Raw genomic sequence first — 23,241 nt, forward strand, 5'->3', positions numbered from 1 at the left:
CCCTTGGAAGAAACTTCGCATTCCGGGGAAGCGTTTTTTCTTCCATTCTTGACACGTGTAGTGACAGTTTTAAAACCCACTTTTTTGGAAGGAAGTAGTGAATTCAGAGATTCACCTTTCCTTTTGTTTGTTGTTGATACCATGTTTAGTTAATAAACGAAAGAAGACGTGACCTTCGAAAGGTTTTTTCCCAAGACGGTGTCCAAGAAGGATTACCACCGCTAGCTTTCGCCAACGGGTCCAACGAAAAATCGAAGGCACGGGTCCAAACAAGGATCGTAAAGGGATCAATAGTAGAAAAAATAGTACTGAAAAGTACTGTTTTAGTAGCACTGAAAAGTACCGTTTTTAATTTTAGCACTGAAAAGTACTGTTTTTGTAGCACTGAAAAGTACTGTTTTATTGCTTTAGGTAGTTTTTAAGAAAACTTCCAAGAGCAGAGAGAATTCGTGTACGCACAGCACGAAGGTACGATGCGCACTCAAATGAACTCCTTTAAATAAGGTGAAATACTGGTTGGTTGGTTTGACTTTATTAACGAGATTTTTAGCCCTAGGCTATTTCATCTCGGGACCAACGGCTTTACTTCCCTTCCGAAGGAAGTCGTCACTATAACTTTTTACGTCATAAGTGACTATGTCGGGGATGGGATTCGATCCCAGGTCCTCGGCGTGAGAGGCGAGTGTTCTAACCACTACACCAGGTCCGTCCCCCAGGTGAAATACTGATAATTAGCGACTTTTCTGAAAATTATAGTTTTACCATACGAAACGCTGCTCAAGGATATCATTGGAAAAATTCCCAAGCAACGATACATCTATTCGAGAATTACTATAAAAATGAAAATAAATTGGAAAATGCTAGTTTCATTATAATATCAGAAGTGTTGTCCCATGACACAGTAGTAGTTCAGCTATTTATTGTAAAATTGATACATTTTGTTAAACAAAAAATAACTTTCTCAAAAGTTATTTTTATGTTAGATGGAGCTGCAGCTCATTATAAAAACAAAAAAAAATTGCCAGCTTATGTAATTTCAAGAAAATACATGGATTGGAAGCAGAGTTACACTTTTTTGTCACATCCCACGGCAAAGGCCCCTGTGACGCTATTGGTGGCACTCTCAAGCGAATGGCAAAAAGAGCAAGTCTTGCAAAAGACTATGGACAAATTCCATCCAGAATGAGTCTACTTTTGGTCGATTTTTAAAATTTTGATTTTTGGTCAAAATAAATACGTTCTGATGATACAGTAAGCATCTTGAAATGATTCTTAGACATGATGATTATATGAATAATTTCTCAAGAAGTAGCCATTTTCGAATTATATCGAGTGCAAACAATATTATTTAAATATTAAAATAGGCCATTTTCATTAGCTTTTCCCGATTCTCCATTAATGAAAATAAGTATGTGGAAAGAAATATGGTCTTTACTCTTGAAAACGTATTATTATTAATGAAGAAACACGAATAACTTATGAAAATGGCCTATTTTAATATTCAAACAATATTCTTTGCATTAAACTTGATATAATTCGAAAATGGCTACTTCTAGAGAAATTATTCACATAGAGATTATGTCTTAGAATCATTTCAAGATGCTTACTGTATCATCAGAACGCATTTATTTTGACAATAAATCAATATTTTTAAAATCGACCAAAAGTTGTTCCTAGAAAAACTTTTTTATTAAAAATTTCTCCATCATGAAACTTTGTCCCAAACATCTTGTGACTATCAAGATTCTATGGTGAAAATTTGAAAAAAATAGAAAAATTGGGTTTTTGTGTAATTTAAAATTTAAGTTTTATTTTTGATTTTTTTTAATGAAAATAAATAAAATATTTTTTCAGTGTATATTTTTCTCTTATATTCCAAACGGTTCACTACAACTTCTTCATAGAACATTTTTCTCTAAAATCAACAGTTTCGGAGTTAGATTTCAATTCAGAGGATGAACCAAAAATATTCAATGTATTCAGTAAATCCCAAAAATAATGTAAATATTCATGTACAGATACTAAGTTTTAAGATATATAGCAATAATAAAAATAATAATGCATAATAAAAACAAACCACGACTATTTTTCCATAAGCATAATATTGATTCTTTCCAGACACCTGTTGAGATTGGATTTTACCAAATTAGAAATGAAATATTTTTGTGATATCTTTCCAACCATTAAAAAAACCCATCGGATTGTTAGACGGAGTTGATTTTCTCATAAGCGGTTTGGTGCGAGATCAATTGTATTTAAAAAATAAAAAAAAAAAACTCTGTATAATTCCGTTTTATTTCTTTTAACTACTCCCAATAAAACAAATAAAATCTATTTTGTGATTAAAACTCATTTATCACTTGAAAATATGATCATACTAGACTATTTAAAGCTAAATAAAAATAAAATAAAAAAAAAACATTTCGGACTTAAAAAATTCGATGTTAGAAAAACTTTTTTCCCTAAAATATGCCTAATTTGCAATGTATGGGCGACTTTTAGTAAATTTATTTACGAAACTTTTTTCTCAAGAATGATCAAAATCTGAAATGGCCGTTTTTTTTAAACCGACTTTAAAGTTTTGAATCATATGTTTTTTCAGTGTAGAAAATGTTTCCTTTTTTTTCCAAATTTTTTTCTAAAACTTCAGAAAATTTCACGACAGTCCCCCATACAAAACTTTTTTGTATGTCTTACCGTTTTCGAGTAATACGGGTTTACAAAAAAGTAAAAAAAATGACCCTTTCCAAATGTTAGTCTAGAAAGATTTTGAAAATACAAAATATGCAAAGTATCTAAGTTTCACATATTTTTGACATCCAGAAAGTTTCATTGAATTCTGAAGGGGTGCTGCCAATCGCGTGTCGAGTTGGCGTGAAATCCGTCAATGCTGAGCTCGTTCCGGTTGAAGTGAGTCGGATGAAAACATCAAATCCGTTTTTGAGTATAAGAGAATGAAAGTTATAACCTCTAGAACATTTATGATGACATTTATGTCATTTTCGATCATTTTTCCAGCCAAGTTTCTCCAGAATTGACACTTTTTGGCAGGCATACTTAGTATATTTCTTTAAGACTTTGACACGGCTTCTAGTGGACGATTTGTCCTTTGAAGGAAACACCACACTAGACAACGGCCGAAATACATTTCCGACGAAAACTTTTCAGGACTGAAGTGGAAATCGAACCCACACTTCCTGGCTCGATGCGGCTACATGCTTTGTAACACTAAACGCACAGCCACGAAGCCTACAATTTCTTCATTATATCAGCAAAAGCTTCATGGCAATAGAATAATCGGGTCTCACAGGGCACATCAATTTCAACCAACTAGCTTAGTATTTTGACCTTGAATAGTTTTTTTTTGACATTTTGTATGCTCACAATGCAATTAATGAACATGGGATATTCTGCTATTTATTATACCCTAAAACTAAATAACTATGTTGAAGTATTTTATATTCCATCATAAAACAGTGGTTTTTCAATTTAAACCGCTTTTGAGAATTTACTTGGTAGGTTTCAAGCAATTTCGGTCAGTTCACTTCTGCAGGTAAAACAACTTAATGCTTGATACATGAGAGGAATGTAAATGTAAATAGCATGACACCGCTAAAACGTCAACGAGGGAACTCGTGCATTGGTCCATTGTGACCTAAGTCAAACTATCGTCGACTACAACGATTTTTACACAATCCATACCAGTAAAAAAATTAATCATTGACTTCGCCTTTCTTGTGAAAATTCCTACCGCGTTTAGTGTTACCACATAAGTATTTAATTTGCGTTACAAACGAACACAGGAATAATTAGAGATATCTACGTGGATTATGGTTACGCGTCAATCAGAGCAATTTCAAAACAACTCCGGAACAAGAAGATCAATGTTTAAAATAGACACATATTCTAAAAATAGAAAATATTTTCGAGAACTTGTAAAATGGTAAAACGATATCGAAATCCAAACAAAAATATCGAAATTTAAACAATTTTTTTGTGGAAAAATATGCTGCAGGTGGAGGATTAGATTTAAATGAGTCAAATTTCAAAAGAATGCAAAAACCCCGTTGAGAAAAAAAAACCAGTCACTCATGCTTGTAAATGATGAAGTCATGAAAACTTCAGTGATCAACGTAATGATATTTGAATTTGAAAAATGTTTAGAAATGCGAATCATCGCACTATCACTTTAACCATATTTAATTTTTCATTTAGTAAAACGCCAAGTGTTGTTAAAATTTTTCATACAATTAGCTTATGTTTAACAAATTAAAGCTTATGTTTAACAAATTAAAGCAGCGACAATAATATCAGTTAACACCGGTCAGGTAGCAACCTTTTGAAAGGCCAAAAAGTTATAAATTATTATTAAAATTCATTGGCTTTTTTCGGTGAATACAATATCTATACTCAGAGTGAAAGGGAGTAACGAAAGTCATGCGGTGATTAAACCTTATAAATGTAAAAAGTTATAAAGCGTCGATTACATTGATTTTTTTTTTTCAATAAATAGCATTTCACAATTGTTCCTTTGTAATTAAAAGATAAAAACTTGGTTCTATCCTTGTCCTTGTAGAAACGATACGCCATAAGAAAAAAGATCGTACAGGCTTTTTATTTTCTGTGGGATGAATCTAAACAATTTTATATTTTCTTATATGAACATTTAAATTTATATTTAAAATCACTCTCGATAGTGCCAAATTATTTTAAACTGAATGCGAACCGAAAGGGAAATGAGCATGTTCTTATTTAGAACGTTAACATACACACTCAGTTGAGCTTGACTAATTTACATTCTTCAACCGAGATCCGCACAGCTGAGCGGCCAGCAACTGAATTTTAACTGATATGTCAGCAAAAAATCAAGTTTGTTTGTGTGCCCGGATAAAAAGGACTATTCAGTGAATGGGTTAAACCATTAATGTACAATATAACGCATTGGATACAATATAGCGTATTGTAATTAAATGTCGAAGCAACATTATACTTGCTTGAACATACAACTCAAAAACAGTTCAATATATTGTAACAGAACACTGTATTGTTTTTTTTTATTGCTTTTATACCTTACAATTTTGGTCAAATTCCTATTTTCGTGAAAAACAACTGTTGCTTTTTTCTATGCAACTTGACTGAAAGATATAAACAAAACAAGTTCAGAAAGCAAAAAATGTTGGGTGAAATATGTGTAAATTGTAAAAATAAATAGTTTTGTAGAAGACACTTGACGGTAGCTATGATTTTTCAAAGGACGAATGCAACCATGATAAATATCTTTACTTCTATAGGGTTAACATTCTTTTGCTACTGTTGGCATGAATATCCGGTAAGTTGGAGGACAATCTATGCTAAATACAAACTCTATACATTTCACCAGCAATTTAAATGCAGTTCATTGAATTGTTTGTGTATTGTACAACAATACACAAATTGGCATTCAAAACAATACATTAACAATACATCGTATTGTATTTTCAGAATTTATATATGAGAAAATGTCAATATTTGTATTGTTACGATACTTAACTTAATATTGGAAAAACTTCAAATACCATATAGTGAACTGTTCAAAACAATATATTGTACTGTAATTTTATTGTCATTTTACAATATACTGTATTGTATTTCCAATCTCCTGAATGGTACTGTTACAATACGTTATATTGTTTTTTAATGCATTTTTTATCCGGGCATGCCGCTGACATCAAACGTCACACAATTGGGCAGATCGCTGTTTTCGACGGCCAAAACCTCTAGTACTCTAGTTATGCACCCTAGAGGTTTGGTGTCTTCGACAAAGTGTTTTGGAAAAACTTGTACTATATTTTGACAAATTCATATTTGATCTAGATAAGTGAAAACTGATCTAGATCAGTTTTATCTTTTGATAAGAGCGTCATAGCAAAAAACTTTCTTCTGCAAAGTTGTTCACTGAGGCATTTTTGACATTTCTTCGGAAGACACTTACACTCTATCATTGACGTGGATTACGATATATGACAATTTAGTAACAACAGTCAAAAAATCGATTTTGACCATTTTTTCATACAAAAAAAAAATGTTAAAAATATTTTGTCATCAAGTATTAGATGCTTAACTATAACAAAGTAAATTTACACCATTTACTAGCAAAATTTTCAGATTTAATTATGTTTTTGATAAAAACAGTCTAAAAATAGTGTTCTACAAAATCCAGGATAACTCATGAAGCGGCAGATGGCGGCAGCTAATTTTTTGTATACGACTAGTCAAGAACATAAGTTTCATTGTCCCGAAGAAAGAAAAGTGGGGCTACGTGGGGCTTTTTTGTTGTGGTGGTTTGAAAACTTGATGAAAATATGTTAAAAAATGTTTATATCTGAGAAACTTTTCATGAATTTATATTTTTCAAATGTATTTCTGAAACATATTGCATGTTGACGAAGTGATTTGAAAAATTCATCACCAGCTGAGACAGCTGAGATCGGCATTCTGATTTAAGTGTGTAATAGACAGTGAAGTCCCGAGACGGTGCTTGTTCTGTCCTTAGTGCAGTTCACAAAGCGTTTTCATTGAACCTCTTACCTGGGGAATAATTCTATGATTTCTACTAAATTAAATAGAATAATAAACTTAATAACTTCTTCTGAATTTTAGCTTCTATATAACATTGACACATGCAAAGAAGTCGTACAAGTTATGCTAAATTTACAGACCACATTCATATTGGTTTTCATTTGTTTGGGATGTACATATATTAAAGTATTTGCGATATTTCTGATTTCTGTGTATTGAAATATTTGCGATATTACTTATGAAAAGACATCATTAACGCCTGGGGTTAGAAACGCTCTCTGTTATATCAACGCCTTAAACCCCCCCCCCCCCCCCTCAAAAAGAGACGACTAAGAAGCTCAAATTTTACGACGACAGGGCTGAATATATCCAAATTACTAACACATTACACATAAAGAATTCAAAATAAAATCGACTCCGTAAAGCAAAATAACACATGAGCCATTAAAAAAATATACTCGAAAAATAATTCTGCTCTGTTTCTGTTCTGCTCTGTTTACACTTTACCTAATACTTCCCCGAAAATCGGGGTATCCTTCGTGAACCTTTCAACCCCTTGTTGAAACCTTTATCTGCCTACGTCCACATACCACTGCAGTAGAAGCAAATCAAGAAAACGGAAAATTTCGATCCCAACAACTTCCGCATCTCCCACATGAGGAACGTGCTCGAAAAGAAAGGCACTGACTGGAATGACTTTCTCTTCTTGAGCTCCCGCAGCTTCCCTCCAGAAAGACCAATCCCACGGACGACAGGCACTTTCTTGATCCGTCCGTACAGTACTGATCGACCGGGTTGCAGTCATGCTGTGCGGACTGGATAACTTATTTATATGCAAATTTTTCTTGACGATGCACACATGGTGGAAGTACGTCGTTTGTACATTTTCCGCAACCTACTGGCAGATGAAAGAGAGAGCATGGCCCCCCTTTCTTCTGCTGAAGGCCCTAGAGTACCATACATCAAGCCTTGTCTAGCCATAAACGAAAGTAGGCATTAGAGTGTTCCAAAATTTCCAAAATTTTCGGAATGAAAATTTTCTTGATTTCCTTGGGTATCTTCGTGCGTTCACGATATACGAATGCAAAAATGATCAATTGGATTAGAAAGCTCTCAGTTAATTAATGTGGAAGTGCTCTTAAGAACACCAATCTGAGAAGCAGGCTCTGTTCTAGTTGAAACATAACGCCAGAAAGGAGAAGAAAAAATGTCGACAGCAAGATTTTTTGTTACGAAATTAACATTTTTTCACATTATACTAGAGTTAAGTTCGATACCCAATTTTGATTATTTAAAACAAGCATGTAGATTGGAATGTTAGGGATTCGCAAAAAAATGTAGAACTAATGGGTATCACGGAAATTTGCTAAAACATAAGCATTTTTGGGACACCCTAGTGTGTATGTAGGTTAGTATGTACGTTCATTGCGAATTGCTGTTTTGGCAATGTTGCTCTTTTATGTGGCCTTCCTTTTCGTCTTCGTTGCTCTGCTGATGTTTTGCACCAGTTTCCGGGGTAGAACATTTCAGATTAGCTGACCGAAAATGGGAAGCGTAAAAAAGGGGGGCAAACAGCAATGCGAAACATCACATTGATGCTGATATGTGGAACTATGTTGAGCTATGCATGAAAAGGGAACTGTGTCAGTCAGATGAACGTTGAACGAGTGAGATGAGGATCAAAGTTGATTTGGCCGTTTCCGGGAATACAAACTTGCACAACCAAGTACAGTCGAAGTTCATGCTGCACTGCAAATTTTAGGTTTTCATATGATTTTTCTCACCGTGAAGTAGGAGACTTGATTGTAAGGCAGGAGAAATAAGGTCAGATTGAAGAGAAAAGTCGGTTGATTTTATGTTCTGTTCTAATGTAGCATCGTTTATCGGGCTGAATGATAAATGCAATATAAGCTACATCCACGTTGAGTTATTATGAAAGGCAGTACAAAGGATTATTTCAATCAGTCGACAAATATTCGAAATTCTCCTCATACCACATTCCACTATCGGCATTCCCCACGATCTCCCTCGGGATTTGACAGCAATCGTCTCCTATCGAAGTCGCATTATCCCGCAATATAAACCATTCTTTCCCCTTCTCGTGCTATTTCAGGGGGAGCATCGCAGCACCGTAGACAATGGAATTCAAACCCATGGCCACCATCGCGACGATAGACAAAGGGAATCCCCCGCTTCCGGCCGCCTTGCTGCACCATCCACCTGCCTCTCCCACAAATGTCGGCTGCTGTGCGATAGGGCGCCGAACTCCCCCGAGGCCACCGTCGGAGATCTACTTCGAAAGCCGGGGCAAGTGCTGCAAGAAGCTGCTCCGCTACAACGGCTATCCGAATAAGGTAAGAAAGGGGGAGCGCTGCCAAAGGGGGAGGGGTCAAAGGCGGGAGCTACTCTGACAGGAAACACAACAACGGAAGATTGCGGAGCGAAGCAATTTTCTTATGTATATTTATTTTTTCTCGTAGATTTTCAGCTTTTTCAGCCTTTGTGGGGCGAGGTTTCATGCTGTGATGTTTTGAAGAAACGAGATGGAATATTATTTTCAAGTTCACGATATTCATAGATATTCTGATTCAAAACTTCCCAGAATATATGTCTTAGAGTCTACAAACATATTCACTAGTTTCTCTATATTTTTGTTAATTATAAATGTAGTAGATTTACCAGAGAAATGAGCCTATTCAAAGGACGATTTAAATAATCAACCAACACCCTGTCATTAGATCCATGAGCTGAATCAGGACTTGTTAAAGCATTACATTAGCAGGAAATCAAGAGACAGATACGCATAAATTGAGATAAGTTTCCACATATTTTTTAAAAGTTTTCGGAATTTTCAAGCGATTCGAAGAAGTTCACAGCGATTCTCAACGATGTCATCGATTAACACCCTTTTGGAAATTATCTAAAATTTTGAAAAAAAAAACTCAAAATATGCCAATACCGGCATTGAAAGAGGAAAACAAATTATTACTAACTTATTGCGAAAAATCTCAAAAACTTGCTTTGCAGTTTGAAAGCGCGCACAATTTTAATTTAGGGCTTACTAGTCCAAATGAAAATCAAGTTACTCAGGACTTCCAAAATATTATAAATCAAGAGAACGTTTTCGAACTGGGAGACTGATTTGGAAAAAGTGAGAACTATTATTAAAAAAATCAAAAATATGAAAGCTCCTGGCGATGATGGAATTTTCTACATGCTCATCAATAAACTTCCAGAAAGTAGCTTATCATTTTAAGTTGATATATTCAACAAATGTTTTAAATTAGCATATTTTCCTGACAAATGGAAAATTGCTAAGGTTGTGGCAATTTTGATACCAGACAAAAATCCTGCAGAAGCTTCTAGCTATCGTCCAATCAGTTTGCTTTCCTCCATCAGTAAACTTTTTGAAAAGGTCATTTTGAACAGAATGATGGCCCACATCAACGAAAATTCAATGTTTGCCAATTAACAGTTCGGATTCCGCCATGGACATTCGACCACTCATCAACTTTTACGTGTAACAAATTTGATCCATTCCAACAAATCTGAAGGTTATTCTACTGGTCTTGCTCTTCTAGACACAGAAAAAGCATTCGACAGTGGCATGAAGGTTTGATCGTTAAATTAAAAAACTTTCATTTTTCAATATACATTGTTAGAATAATTCAAAGTTATCTGTCAAATCGTACACTTCAGGTTAATTATCAGCACTCCAGATCTGAAAGACTTCCTGTAAGAGCTGGTGTTGTTCTCCAAGGCAGCATTTTGGGACCAATATTATACAATATTTTCACATCTGACTTACCTGAGTTACCTCAGGGATGTTAAAAATCTTTGTTTGCGGATGACACAGGCCTCTCCGCCAAAGGACAAAGTCTGCGTGTCATCTGTACTGCCCATAAATGCATAACAGTCCCACGTGACTTTTTGTCATTTTTTAGTTAATTACGGGAAACGTCATTAAATTTAATGTACTTTGATTGTATTATAAGAAAATAATACGTTTGTTCTAGAAATGTTAAAAACAATATCGAACTTGGTCTGTCTCACGTTACTAATAAACGCATGTCAGTCTCGCGACTTGTGTGATAAGGACTTGCGACAAATTGTGTTGCTGAGTAAGCCAAGTAAAGGAATATATACTTATCCACAATTGTTGCCGTAACCCCGAGTGGTCAGAAAAAATCTACGACACACTTAAACGGAAGAATCGTTTGATTCAGCCAGATGAAATACAAAGCTATTGGATTTCCTTGGATCGTCTTCCTCGTACTTGTACTGACGCCGTCTTTGAACATCCACTCGTTCCCCTCGTTCCACGCAGTGGCGTATATAGCTGGTTTGCTCTCGTGAATCCAATGCCTAGAGCAACGTGTTAAGACGAATACGGGGTTTCGGTATTTTAAGCTCGTAGTTCATTATAAACCCACAAGTGACAAGCTTTACTTGATGCGATAATCGACGCTTATTGGCGTTGTGTGTCGCTTTCATTTTGTTGTTCTCTTGCGTTTTTGGCAAATTCATCAACGGCTTTTTGACTTCCGTCTGAGTCCATTTCATCAGTCCCCGTCACATATATAGTGTCCTCCAAGGATTTTAAATAGCTTACCCAATGCTACGTCTTCAGTGGAAACTGAAATATGCCGTCGCCACCAGCATTCCCGTCCTTATCGTCGAAGCCAGCGAACTTGTCTTAAGAGCCCGCGTCATTGTCCAACGGGACACCATCGGCCAAATTCCTGCACTCATCCTCGGAACTATCAGAAGTACCATAACTTTTCAAATAATCGAGAGCAAACATTTTCGCGACTTTGAATGCGGACACTAAACTGTCAAAACAACAATAATACACATGTGAAGACCGATGCATCATAGTAAGCACTGATACTGTATGCGTTTATTCTCGTACATTCAAGAGCAAATAAACGCATATCAGTCACGCGTACATTTTTCCGTATATTAACTAAATATTTGAGAAAATTAATAAACAAAATGTATGTAATACTGTAATCAATAGTTCATTGCACCATTTGAGTTCAAATTTGGGTGCGAAAACATCGCATTTTCAATATAATTAGAGTAAAGAAAGCATGCAGGTGTTCACGACTTCTATCGCGTTTTTCTTAGGTGCGCTGTTTTGTTAGTGTGACTGGTATGCATTTATGGGTAGTGTAGTCGATTGCAAAAAAGTTTGGATATTTTTTCTTCATACTTGCAAAAATGGAAGATTTCTCCTAATGCTTCCAAAACTCAACTAATAATATTCCCACATAAACCAAAAGCTCTTCAAGTAGACATGTTGTCACGATGAGAGGGGTTCCAATAAATTGGTCAGATGAAGTTAAGTATCTAGGGCTCATGCTAGATAAGAATTTAACTTTCAAAAATCACATTGAGGGCATTCAAGCCAAATGTAATAAATATGTAAAATGTCTATATCCCCTTATTAATAGAAAATCAAAACTTTGTCTTAAGAACAAGCTTTTGATATTCAAAATAAAAAAAATAAAAAAAATCCGGGGTGTCAAATACAGGTACATCTTCTCTATTTGTGAGATACTTACACTCCCGTGCAAAAGTTTGGAATCATCTATATCTCTGTGATTACACATCCAATTGAAACTCTCTATGGTGTATTTGGAAGACAATGAGTTGTGTTAACTTCGTAAATATTTTTCCAAAAACATTTTTTGAATTTGGTACACTAAATTTTTACTTAAAGCTAAGTATGCTGTTCCGCTCAAGAAAAGTAAAAATTTCTGCCCAAGAAATGGTCAAGAAATTTCGTACAGTTAGCTCCATTTGAATTGACATTTCTTTTCAAATGCGTACTGCGATCAAAGAAAAATGCTTTTCTTGAGCATTTCTTGCAAGAAATTTCCCACGCATCGAGATAGGCGATTACTTTTCTGTTGAAGTGCATACTTCGCTTAAAGTTGTTAAATTTTCTGAAGAAAAAACACACCGAAATTTTAAAACTATGTGTTCTTAGAATCGTAATTTTATATACATTGAAGCGCTTACGAAATTGTAGCAAAAAAATTCTGAAAACTAATCAAAATCAATGTCAAAGTCATTGGAGCCATCGTGCAAAAGTTTGGGTTCACCCCTTAGTATGTTGCTGGCATGGTGCAAAAGTTTGGAATCATCTGCGCCGCACGAAAATTATATTTTTGTCAATATCTCTGTTTTAAGTAAGTTTAGGTGAACGCAAACTTTTGATTTCGAATGGATATCAGATTTTTCCGCCAACATTTTGGAATTCTCTTCAAAGGCTCTGAGATAACGATTCTATTGACACATTGTTTTGAAATTTTTGTCGATCCAATGCTGAGGAAATTAGCCATGTTTTTTCAGTGTTATTTATTAGGTATTGAAAGACCATACACTATTCGCCAACGACGGGCTGGTCGATATTTGATTATTGAGTTTAAATAGAATTAAGGATTCATTTCTGAGTCCATGAGTCCTCTGGTGGTATAGGGGCAACGTGCCTTATCTATTGAGTTCTGAGAAGGGTAACTTTTCCGCGAATTTCACATCAATTTGTCCATCTAATCCAATTGCAAAATATATGTAATGTTTAGTTTTTCGGTAATTATTTTTTCCAGTATTGATTTTCTATGAGTAAACTATAATAGCGTTGTGCAATTTTTTCCAGAACATCGATGTTACTGAATCGATTCTAATTCGATATGTAGAATCAATTCACCGATTTAATCGAATCATTTGAATCGATGTTCTTGAATCCATTGAATTTTCAAGCTCATTTGAAAATTTATAAAAACAAGCTCTCCAAATAAGACAAAGTTCAATTATTAAACTCCATCAATGTTATAAAGTTTGAAAAAAGAAGCAATATTTTGAACACTTCAAGGCCAGTTCAAAGCTAGGTTCATGGTTGATCAACTCATTAATAATTCTAATCAATTTCATTCTATTGAATCGAAAGGAAAAATCGAAGGAAATTGATTCACTCGATTTTGAGTGAGCTTAACATCGATTCAAAAATTCGATTAATCTGAACGAAAAAATCGATATTAAGAACATTGATTTAAAATCGCCCAACGCTAGACTAGAATCATCTGGGATTCTCTCGGGATTTATTCATGGCTTGCTCTAGAACCTAGAAGTTGATTTAAGATCCGATGGATTATTGAAGAAATGCCTTACAGATTATATCTTATATATGATTCCTTCTTTGATGGAATCAGATGATTTTTTTATCTGACATCAAGTATCTATATACCAAAATACATTAGAAACCTTCCTCATTCTGAGTTCAAAGTTCGTGGTATTAACTTAATTGCCTAGGTTTTCCTTCAGTCGATTTGTGATGAATCATTGTAGCTTCCTACATATTTCAAAGGAAATCACAATCGAGTTCAGCAGCAAAACTTTTCCACCATTAATCTCCACCGACTCAGCTCATCGAGTTGACTGAAAACGAACGCACTTACTGACAAAGCATCCAGCACTCAATTCTTCGTGACAGTGACAGTGATTGAGTCAAATGTTTGTGACACAACTTTCGTTTTTCTTCGCTTATCTTGTCGACAGTTGTTGATCGTCAACACTTTGCTTTCCATCACCATCGATATGCGCGCGATTCCGCCTTCTGGGGGAATGGGGTGAAATACACTTTCCCGTGCCAACATCGCGCACTTCACTTCCCGTTTCCTGTTTCGGGTAGGCGTACGTGGGGAGTTTCCGCAGCTTGATTGCTCTGAATATTTTATTAGCAAAGCAATCAAAAATTGATACTCCCTGGCGAAAATGGATGGATGCGAAGTTGTTTGCCGAGAGTGTGGGGATTGTTTCTTTATTATCTCTTCTGCTGCTTTTCTTTTCTTCCTTTTTTCTCCGGCACCTGAGGTGCCAAAGTTGTGTTCATATTTCAGGATTCGATCTGCTCGACATTCGATCCTTGGGGAGGGCAAAAATGCAAAACAGCAACGCCAGTGGAGAGGGGTTTCTCGTGTCGATTTCAGACTTCAGTATGTATGAAGGGGATGCTTGGCTCGGTTCTGGCATGGAAATGGGGATGAATCGGTGTGTGGTTAATCAAACAGCAGCTGCTTTGGTGCAGTCTTTGGAGAAGAGATATGCCATTTGGGGATTTGTTTATGTTTTATTATGAACTGGAAATCGAGTTATGGCTTTGCGGTGAGCTTCATACTGGTTTATAAGCGAAAGAAAGCAGGGAACATGCACGATAACAAACCATGGGGTAGAATGGCTCAAAGTGGGTAATCTTCATCTTCTTCTTGGCAAAACGCCCTCACTGAGACAGAACCTGCTTCTCAGCTTATTATTATGAGCATTTTCACAGTTAATAACCGAGAGTTTTCTTTGACAAAGTTGCCATTTTCGCATTCGTAAATCGTGTGGCCGGTACGATTGTACTCTATGCCCAGAGAAGTCAAGGAAATTTCCATTACGAAAAGATCCTTGACCGACCGGGAATCGAACCCAGACACCTTCAGCATGGCTTTATAGCCGCGGACTCTAACCACTCGGCTAAGGAAGGCTTTTCATACCTGCAGTTATGATAATTAACCTGAAGTGTACGATTTTACAGATAACTTTAGATTATTCTAACAATGTATGTTGGAAAATTAAAGTTTTTTCTTAATATTACGATTAAGCCTCCATGCCAAACACTGTCGAATTCTCTATGTCTAGAAGGGTAAATTATTTGGTCAGCGACTTACCCACTTCTTCAGTGTCGATTGCTCGACTACTTGTCGTCCTACTGATTGACTCCTCTCGTAATTGTAGTATTGAACACTATTCACATCATTATCATCCAACTAATCTTAATAATCCTTTTGATTACAGGTCCTTCTCTACCCCGAAGAGGGATGGGCACGCAGTGCAGCATCTAGCTATTGGACAATCTCTCCATGTCGATGGCTGAGAAATCGCTGCATAGTGGAAGAGGTGGCCGGATCAAGAAAGTGAGTATACTCCACCCCTCATTTCGATTCTCTCTCTACCCCCGAAACATAATCATTCACAACGTGCCAAAACCGAAAACGTGACCCAAAATATCTCTGCATCCAGCTGGTGGTGGGACCTCTCCTCTTGAAGTTGACGCAACGCTTTGGCAACGCACACGTCTGCACACCCAATTCACAAACGCAATTTACTCAAACGAAACTCGTCGTGAATAAGTTCTTTCCGAGAGAGGGACGTGATTTCGGCACTTTCCGGCCAAGGCAAAACAAAATAAGCATCAACTCAAATTCATCGCATCGTGTGCGAATGGTCGTCACACTTTTGCGCCATTCTTTAGGAGAGGGGAGGGCATAGTCCTAAATTCCTGGGAAAAATCGTTCTCTTGTGAATCCCACCTGCCACTGAGAAACTCCGAAAATCGAGTCAGGACTTTGGCTGAACCAAACATTAAATCATCGTTTATTGTTCTTGATAAAAGTGATCTCCACGATGTATTCGTTCGTTCTGCGAACCAATCAGATACACATTAGTATGCGTCGTTGCACAACAAATAATTTAGCAATGCTGCTCCCCAGCAGGTCACTATGGGCGATTCGGGGTCAAAAGTCTTAAAAATAATCTTCTTTCAAGATATTACTGTAATATCTGAACAAGATCTTCTTCCGAACAATACCGTTTGTTTTCCCAGCTGGTAGCAATAACTTAAAGAGATCTATTGACTGTAAGAATCTTGAAAATATACCGTATTATTCGGAACTTAAAAAGCGCAGGAGGTGAAAAAGAAAAAAAACTAAGACTGGGACACGGATGCCCTGATCTATTTCGGCTTAATCTATATATATCTATATAGTCCACAGACGTGTGTGATGCTGCTTGACGAACCAATTTGACGGTTGGCGAGTTGGTCGGTCAAAATTAAATGAGTTTGATTTAGCTTAAACCACTGGTGGGCGGAGCCAAATATTTGACGAACTGATCGTACTGTCTGTTGGAATGTTGTACGAACATCGACGTCAGCATGTCGAATTGAAGCTTCGACGTCCCATGAACTGCCAATGCAGATGGGTGCCAAGTAAAAATACGTGATTTTACGAAGCGTCGACGCCATGGTGTCCTGGCAAATGTGCGCTCTAGAATTGTTTCTATATATTGCACTAGCGTTTTCCCAAAATCTTTATCCTATTTCTGTAACACATCCACCAACAGTTCTACCAGTGATTCCATCAAAAATTCAACAAGAAATTTCTCCCGGAATTAAACCAGGAATTCCTCTAGATAATGCAGCAGAAATTCTGCCAAATTTCATTGGTAATTACTTCATGATTGCACCAGGTTTCCTTCCATTGTTTCTCGAGAAATTTTATCAAGAGTTTATTCAGTGATTTAACTAACAATTTCTGTAAGAATTCCTTTAGTAATTCCTTCCGAAAGTTCACCTGAAATTCCTCACGAGATTCCTTTAAAACTTTTTCCAGGGAATCCATCAGAAGAACTTCAAAAGGTTTCATCAGAAGTTATTGTAAGGATCCCACCAGGAATTGCTTCAGAGACTCCGCCAGGAACTCCATTTAAACTTGCTCCAGGTGTTCCATCAAGAGTTCCTACAGGGATCATGAGGTATTCTAATGATTTTAACACGAGTTTGCCCAGGAATTCTATCAGGAGTACTCCTAACGTTTCTATTATGAATTCCTCGTAAGATTCCATCAGGAGCTTCTTTAGGATTACTTCTAGGGATGCCATCGGAAGTTTCTCTAGGGATTCTATCAAGATTTCTTCTGGGGATATCATCAGAAGTTCTGCTAGGGAGTCCATGAGGAGCTCCTTCAGGGATTTCATCTAGAATTCCTCCCAGGATTCTATCAGAAGTTTCTTCAAGACCTCCACATGGAGCTCCTCCAAGGATCGGGATTTCCTCTAGGCATTTCATCAGAAGTTCTATCAGGGATTCCACCTAGAATTTCCCCAGGGATTCTATCAGGAGATCTTCTATGGATTACATAAGGAGTTGCTCCAATGATTCCATCAGGTGTTTCTTCAAGAATTTCTTTAGGAGTTCTTCCAAGGATTCCATCAGGAGTTCCTACAGAAATTGTTTCAGAAGCTCCTATAGGTTTTCTATCAGGAGTACTTTTAGAACTTCCATCAGAGTTTTTCTGGGTTTTAAACAAGGAATTCCTCCAGGGATTCCATCACGAGATCTTTAGAATCTTTTTTAGTTTTCAATGTCTAAACGTGATTTTAGAAGGATGGTATGTTCTAAAGAGTTGCAGGATATCGCTCAAACTTTATTTTGAAAAAAAAAAATAATTGCGATCTATCCACCTAGCAGTGCAGTGTTAGAATTTTTTTTTCTCTATTTACTCAAATCGAGTAGCAGTCTTCAGCAAAGTTGTAGATAATGGTAATTGATAATTTTTCTTCTAAGACACCAACTTTGTATAAACGTTTGTTCAAGAGTTACAGAGCTTTTTGAATAAAATACTCGTAAAACAAGATTTTTTTAAATAAAATTTTCCAAAGCGGTTTTAGCAAAAATGTTTATTCTAGAAGTCGTCAACAATCGAGAAATCATTGATTTCATTTCATTGATCATTTGAAAAACCACCAATATTTCCGTGAGCGAATCTACCACGAAAAATGTGAAGGATTGCACTAAGAACTCTTCCCTTCTCTACTCTATGTATTTCATCATGAAGCTTCTACAAAATTCCAAAAAATTGATCATCCAGGGATTCAACTGATATTTACTTAGAGGAATAAACAAAGCATTTCTTTGAAATTTCTTAACATATCTCTGGAAGATCTTTCGAAAACAATCCCTGAAGTAGTTCCTAAATGATTCTCCAAGATAATTCAAGAAATACTGGAAGGAATTGAAGGATATTTCTTTTAGGAATCTTCAAAGAAATTTCTGGTAGATTCTTGAAGAAATCCTAGGACTAACGCCTCGTAGGCACCTTTCATGAGTACCAGCAAAAATCTTTGAAGGGAACACTGGAGGAATTTATTGAAAATGTCATTTGGGGTGATGGGTCGATCGGGGTTTTGGAATTTAGGGCAATAGCGTTCGGGTTAATGGCATTCGGGGTAATGGGCTAGAATCGAATCACTGGAAGATTTTTGATAGGGAGAATTCCTGGTAGAAGTTTTGATGGAATCCCTGTATCAATCTGTTGGTAGGGATGCGTACAGGGATTGCTTTGGAAATTCCACTAGCGATTCTACTATAAGTTCTACAACAAATCCTCACAGAAATGCTTTTCAAGATTTATTCATTTAATCTCATACACAGGATTCCTCTAGAAAATCCTACAGATACTCCTCTACGATTCTTCCATAAAGTGCTCCACAGATTTTGCAGTAATTTATTTAAAAATTCATCCAGCAATTCCCCTAGAAATTCAAACAGTAGTTAGTTCCTCTAGAACATCTATAACGAATTCCTTCGGGATGGTTCCCATGAAATATTCTACAATTTGTTTCAGGAATTTGTGTAGGAATTGCTGCAAGGGTTTTTACAAGTATTTCACCAGGGATTCTGTCTAGAAATATTCGCAAAAGGGGCTTTAGAAACTCCTCCAGAGATTGCTTATGATTTTTTACAATCTTTCCTCTTGAAATTACTTCTTAGCTTCCACCAAAAGTTTCCAGGAATTTTCCCAGAAGTTCATTAAGGAGATTCCTTCCAAATATTCGGCCAGATATTTCTAGAATTCTTAAAAATATTCCTTCACAAATTTTTCTAATAAATCACACAGAAATTGCTCAAGAATATCTACATGAATTCCCATGTAACATTAGTAGTTGAACAATAGTTTATTTAACTGAAATAAGCTAAAGGACCTTCCTTAGCCGAGTGGTTTGAGTCCGCGGCTACAAAGCAAAGCCATGCTGAAGGTGGTTCGATTCCCAGTCGGTCCAGGATTTTTTCGTAATGGAAATTTTTTTGACTTCCCTGGCCATAGAGAGTATCATCGTACCTGCCGCACGATATACGAATGCAAACATGGCAACTAAGGCAAAAAAAGCTCTCAGTTATTAACTTTGGAAGTGCTCATAAGGACACTAAGCTGAGAAGCAAGATCTGTCCTAGTGGGGATGTTTATGCCATTAAGAAGAAGAAGAAGCCAAGAGCCATTTGTTCAGTTCATATTAACCAAAATTTTTCATTGTGCTGCTTCCTCTCAATATTTCTCCAGGTAATAATCCAGGAATTTATCCATGATTTTTTGCAGAAATTTTCCCAACTATTACTCCGAAATTATCCAGAGATTCTTCCTGGAATTCCTCTGTAGATACGCCCAGAGTTCCCTCTTGAATTTCTTCCAACGATTCCTCCAGGTATTCCATCGTCAGGAATGTTTGCAAAGATTTCTCCAGGTGTTTCTAGCAGTATTTCTCCAGAAATACCTCCAGGAATTTCTTTCGAAACTCTCCAAAAGATGTATGGAGGAATTACTTCAGAGATTCTTGCAGTAATTCCTCATCTCAATTTTCTTTATATAGAATCTTTCAAATATTCCTCCATATGCTTCTCCTGTTTTTTGACGTTAACTACGTCTTACGGCAATATACTGGATGTCAATTTAAAATTTAAAATGTTGCGACCGTCACGATATTATGTTAGAGTTTGAACTAAAAAAAGGCTGCAACTTTGACAATCGACTAAAATTCAAATGCAGAAAATCACTTAACGTAGTTAGTTTCTCCGGAAGTATGAGTAAAATTTTGTTCTGGTTTTTGTTCAGGTATTTCAAGTATTTCTTCAGGAATTTCTCATGATTTCTTTTCGTGAATTCCACAGATTATCTATTCATCAATTTCTCAGTTATTCCTTCATGGTTTCAACAAGGAAATCTTCAGTAGATTTTCCAGATAATCCTGCAGTAATTCCACCAGATAGTCCGCCAGTATATTTGCATAATTTTGTTCATGTATTTTTTTCAGGTATTCTTTCAAAAGAAGTAGTATCTTCCCAAGAGATTCTTCCAGGTATAGCACCGCCAAGAAATCATCAGGTATTCCTTAGGTATTGCGCCAAGTATTTTTTATTGAATTCTTACAGTGATAATTCAAAGAAATGTCTGGAGGAATTTCTAAAGGATTTCCTGGAGGAATACGTAGATGAATAGCTGAAGGACTGTTGTTCAAATTTCTGAAGTAATTTCTGGAACGATCTCTGAAGGAATTTCTTGAGGAATCATACTATCCTTAGAGGTATACTTGAATGAACTTCCGCAGATATTTTAGGATTACCTAAAAGGCTATTTCCTCCACAGCCACATAATTCAGCAAAATAACAATCACATATCCACTAGACTTTCCGAGAGAATTCAAAACTGCCAAGACAGTTGGTCAAACGGTCGCATCTACATAAATCGATTTAAGTAACTTGAGGGGCGGATTCAATGTTGGTCAATCCGTCTGAGCGTCTGTGGGCTGCATAAAGCTTGTTCATGTTTCTTCTTATTCAATGTTCCTGTCGAAAATTGGGGGCGTCGTCCGAATGAATACAAGATTCCTTACAACACATTGGAAACTCAATCGGAACAAACAATCGAAAGCTTGATATTGCACTTTTGTTGCATGGGTAAAGGAATTCAGAGTGATTTCACAAACGTTGAAGAGAGAAAACATCGAAAGAAAAAAATGACGAAATGAATAAATTGAAGGGTTTGTAAATTTGTTGGAAGTATTATTTTCTTAATATGATGTACCAAACGTTATTCAGAGCAAATCCAAACCAATTGCAAGTTGACTTGTTTTGACGATTTTTTCCTCTTTGACTTTTTGATATTTAGGCATTCGACGTTTTGAATTTCGATGTTTTTTTTACATTTTGTCTCCAAATTGGCCTAAAGTCATCACTAGTAAAAATTCATTATTTTATTATAGGCCTTATTCAAAAGCCAGTCTCACAAATTTTGTCACCAAAACTGATATTTTGGAAATATAACATCAAGTTTGTATCCTAATCACAAAATTCATAAACATAAGACGGCAAAACATATTTTTGGTCACCAGTTGGTGTGAAAACTGCCCACAGTGCAGCCTGCCGAGTGAAAATTGATTTAAATAAACATGCTTCAGTGGCGGCACCTGGGAGAAGCAAAACCGAGTCCTCGCAAGAAACGGTGCCCAGTGGCAGTCAAGTTTGCCAGATGCAATCAGACGAAATTTATTCAATCTTGAGGGATTCAATTTACGACTTCCAAATCGGATAGGATCGAATTCGAATTCGAATTTGCTGCAGCCAAGGAGTGGGTGGTGGAGTGGTGAGGAAAAATCAATTTCCATAAAAACGATTCCAAACGAGGGTGCGCCACGCAAATTACATAACATCAATTTGTATCGAAGATATTTATTTCCGCTACGGAGGTCGCTTCTTTTTGGTGGTTGCGGCAAAGATTGAAAAAAAAAAATGCAAAAGTTCTTCATCATTTCCGGTTGGTAAGTAAGATAAATTGCATACACATATATAGGAGGTCAGAATTTCGAATACCTTTGACACAAATAATCTTAGGAAGGAATAATGATAATAAATCAACGAGCTGTTAAGTGTTGTACCTTTAGGTAAATGAAAATCAAATTTGGTACTATATCATTTATTAAAAAATTACAAAAAATGAGGGTGGCAAATTTCCTTCAATGAAGATTTTGTCGTTAAACACACAGAGAACTTCATCTCTATGTGGTTTCCTCTCTGGCAAGGATTGTCCCCAACTAAACCATCTTCGATTGCAAATCAGGACAGAAACGACCAAATGACAAATCGTTTGAATTTGCATATTTATAACATCCCATTGCATCCCCCCCCCTTTCAACTCAACCCTCCATTAAACTTCATTTTCGATACAAATTTCACACGAGCCAAAGGCGAAACACTCGATGGACAAATTCCTGCACCAGCTGTGCGGTTAGGGCCGGTCTGAGCCATGGTTTCCCCGCCCACCAGGTTGAGGTCAAAATCAGGACAAATTTGATACAAGCGGTTTTGCTTCTTCCCCCCCCCCCCCCTTCCAGCCACCAACGAACGATGAGGATGTACGATGGGTGCATAGTTTCCTTTCTCGACTGGCGACTTGGCTACACGGAACATCGATTGATTGAGTGTGGTTTGGCTGATCCTGACGACCTGAACTACATCACTCTGAACCAAGCGGAAGGATCCTTGGTTCTGAGATTTCCGAGCTCCGGGTTCGTGTCAAGTTCGATTATGATGATGGTGATGATGATGATGATGTGGGTGGTATTGGTTAGCACTGATAGTAAGTTATTGATGCGATGGACTTAATGAATCAAAGTGGATGTGACAAGAAATTTATCAAACTGAGCTAATAATACTACGGTTGAGTGATTATGTGGATTGTGTCTTGTTTAAAGTAGTGACATATGGCAGTTTTGAAAGGTTAGAACTTGAACTTTCAATAGTTTCAAACGTAAGACTTAGAATAAAAGTGAATTAGGAGTCCTGTTAAGAAATTTTGTATTTTTTCTTGAATGTATAAAATTTGGAGTCGAGTCTAAGAGCTTTGATGTTTGAACGTATATGCAACTAAACTATGTCGATTGAAGGCTATTCATTGAACCAATGAAACCTGAACTATAGTTTTACAATGATGTAACAAAATTAATTGAAAACTCAAGAAGCAAACACTGAAGTCATTATTACCACTGTTTCAATTTCAACAACTGTTCCTACGAAAAACCAACAGC

At 36.4% G+C, this 23,241-nt stretch overlaps 1 protein-coding gene across 2 annotated transcripts in view; it reads left to right on the top strand.

The window, feature by feature from the left end:
• Positions 1 to 23,241, top strand: part of LOC110678439 — a 273,909-nt gene that overhangs the window by 127,351 nt on the left and 123,317 nt on the right. For both annotated transcript variants that reach the window (XM_021851329.1, XM_021851328.1), the window contains 2 exons: positions 8,672 to 8,912; positions 15,403 to 15,521. In XM_021851329.1, coding sequence (XP_021707021.1) covers positions 8,697 to 8,912; positions 15,403 to 15,521 — 335 coding nt within the window. In that variant the 5' untranslated portion in view covers positions 8,672 to 8,696. The remainder of the gene's footprint in view (positions 1 to 8,671; positions 8,913 to 15,402; positions 15,522 to 23,241) is intronic.

The sequence above is a fragment of the Aedes aegypti genome, chromosome 3 (genome assembly GCF_002204515.2).
Source record: "Aedes aegypti strain LVP_AGWG chromosome 3, AaegL5.0 Primary Assembly, whole genome shotgun sequence".
Classification (NCBI taxonomy): Eukaryota; Metazoa; Arthropoda; class Insecta; order Diptera; family Culicidae; genus Aedes; species Aedes aegypti.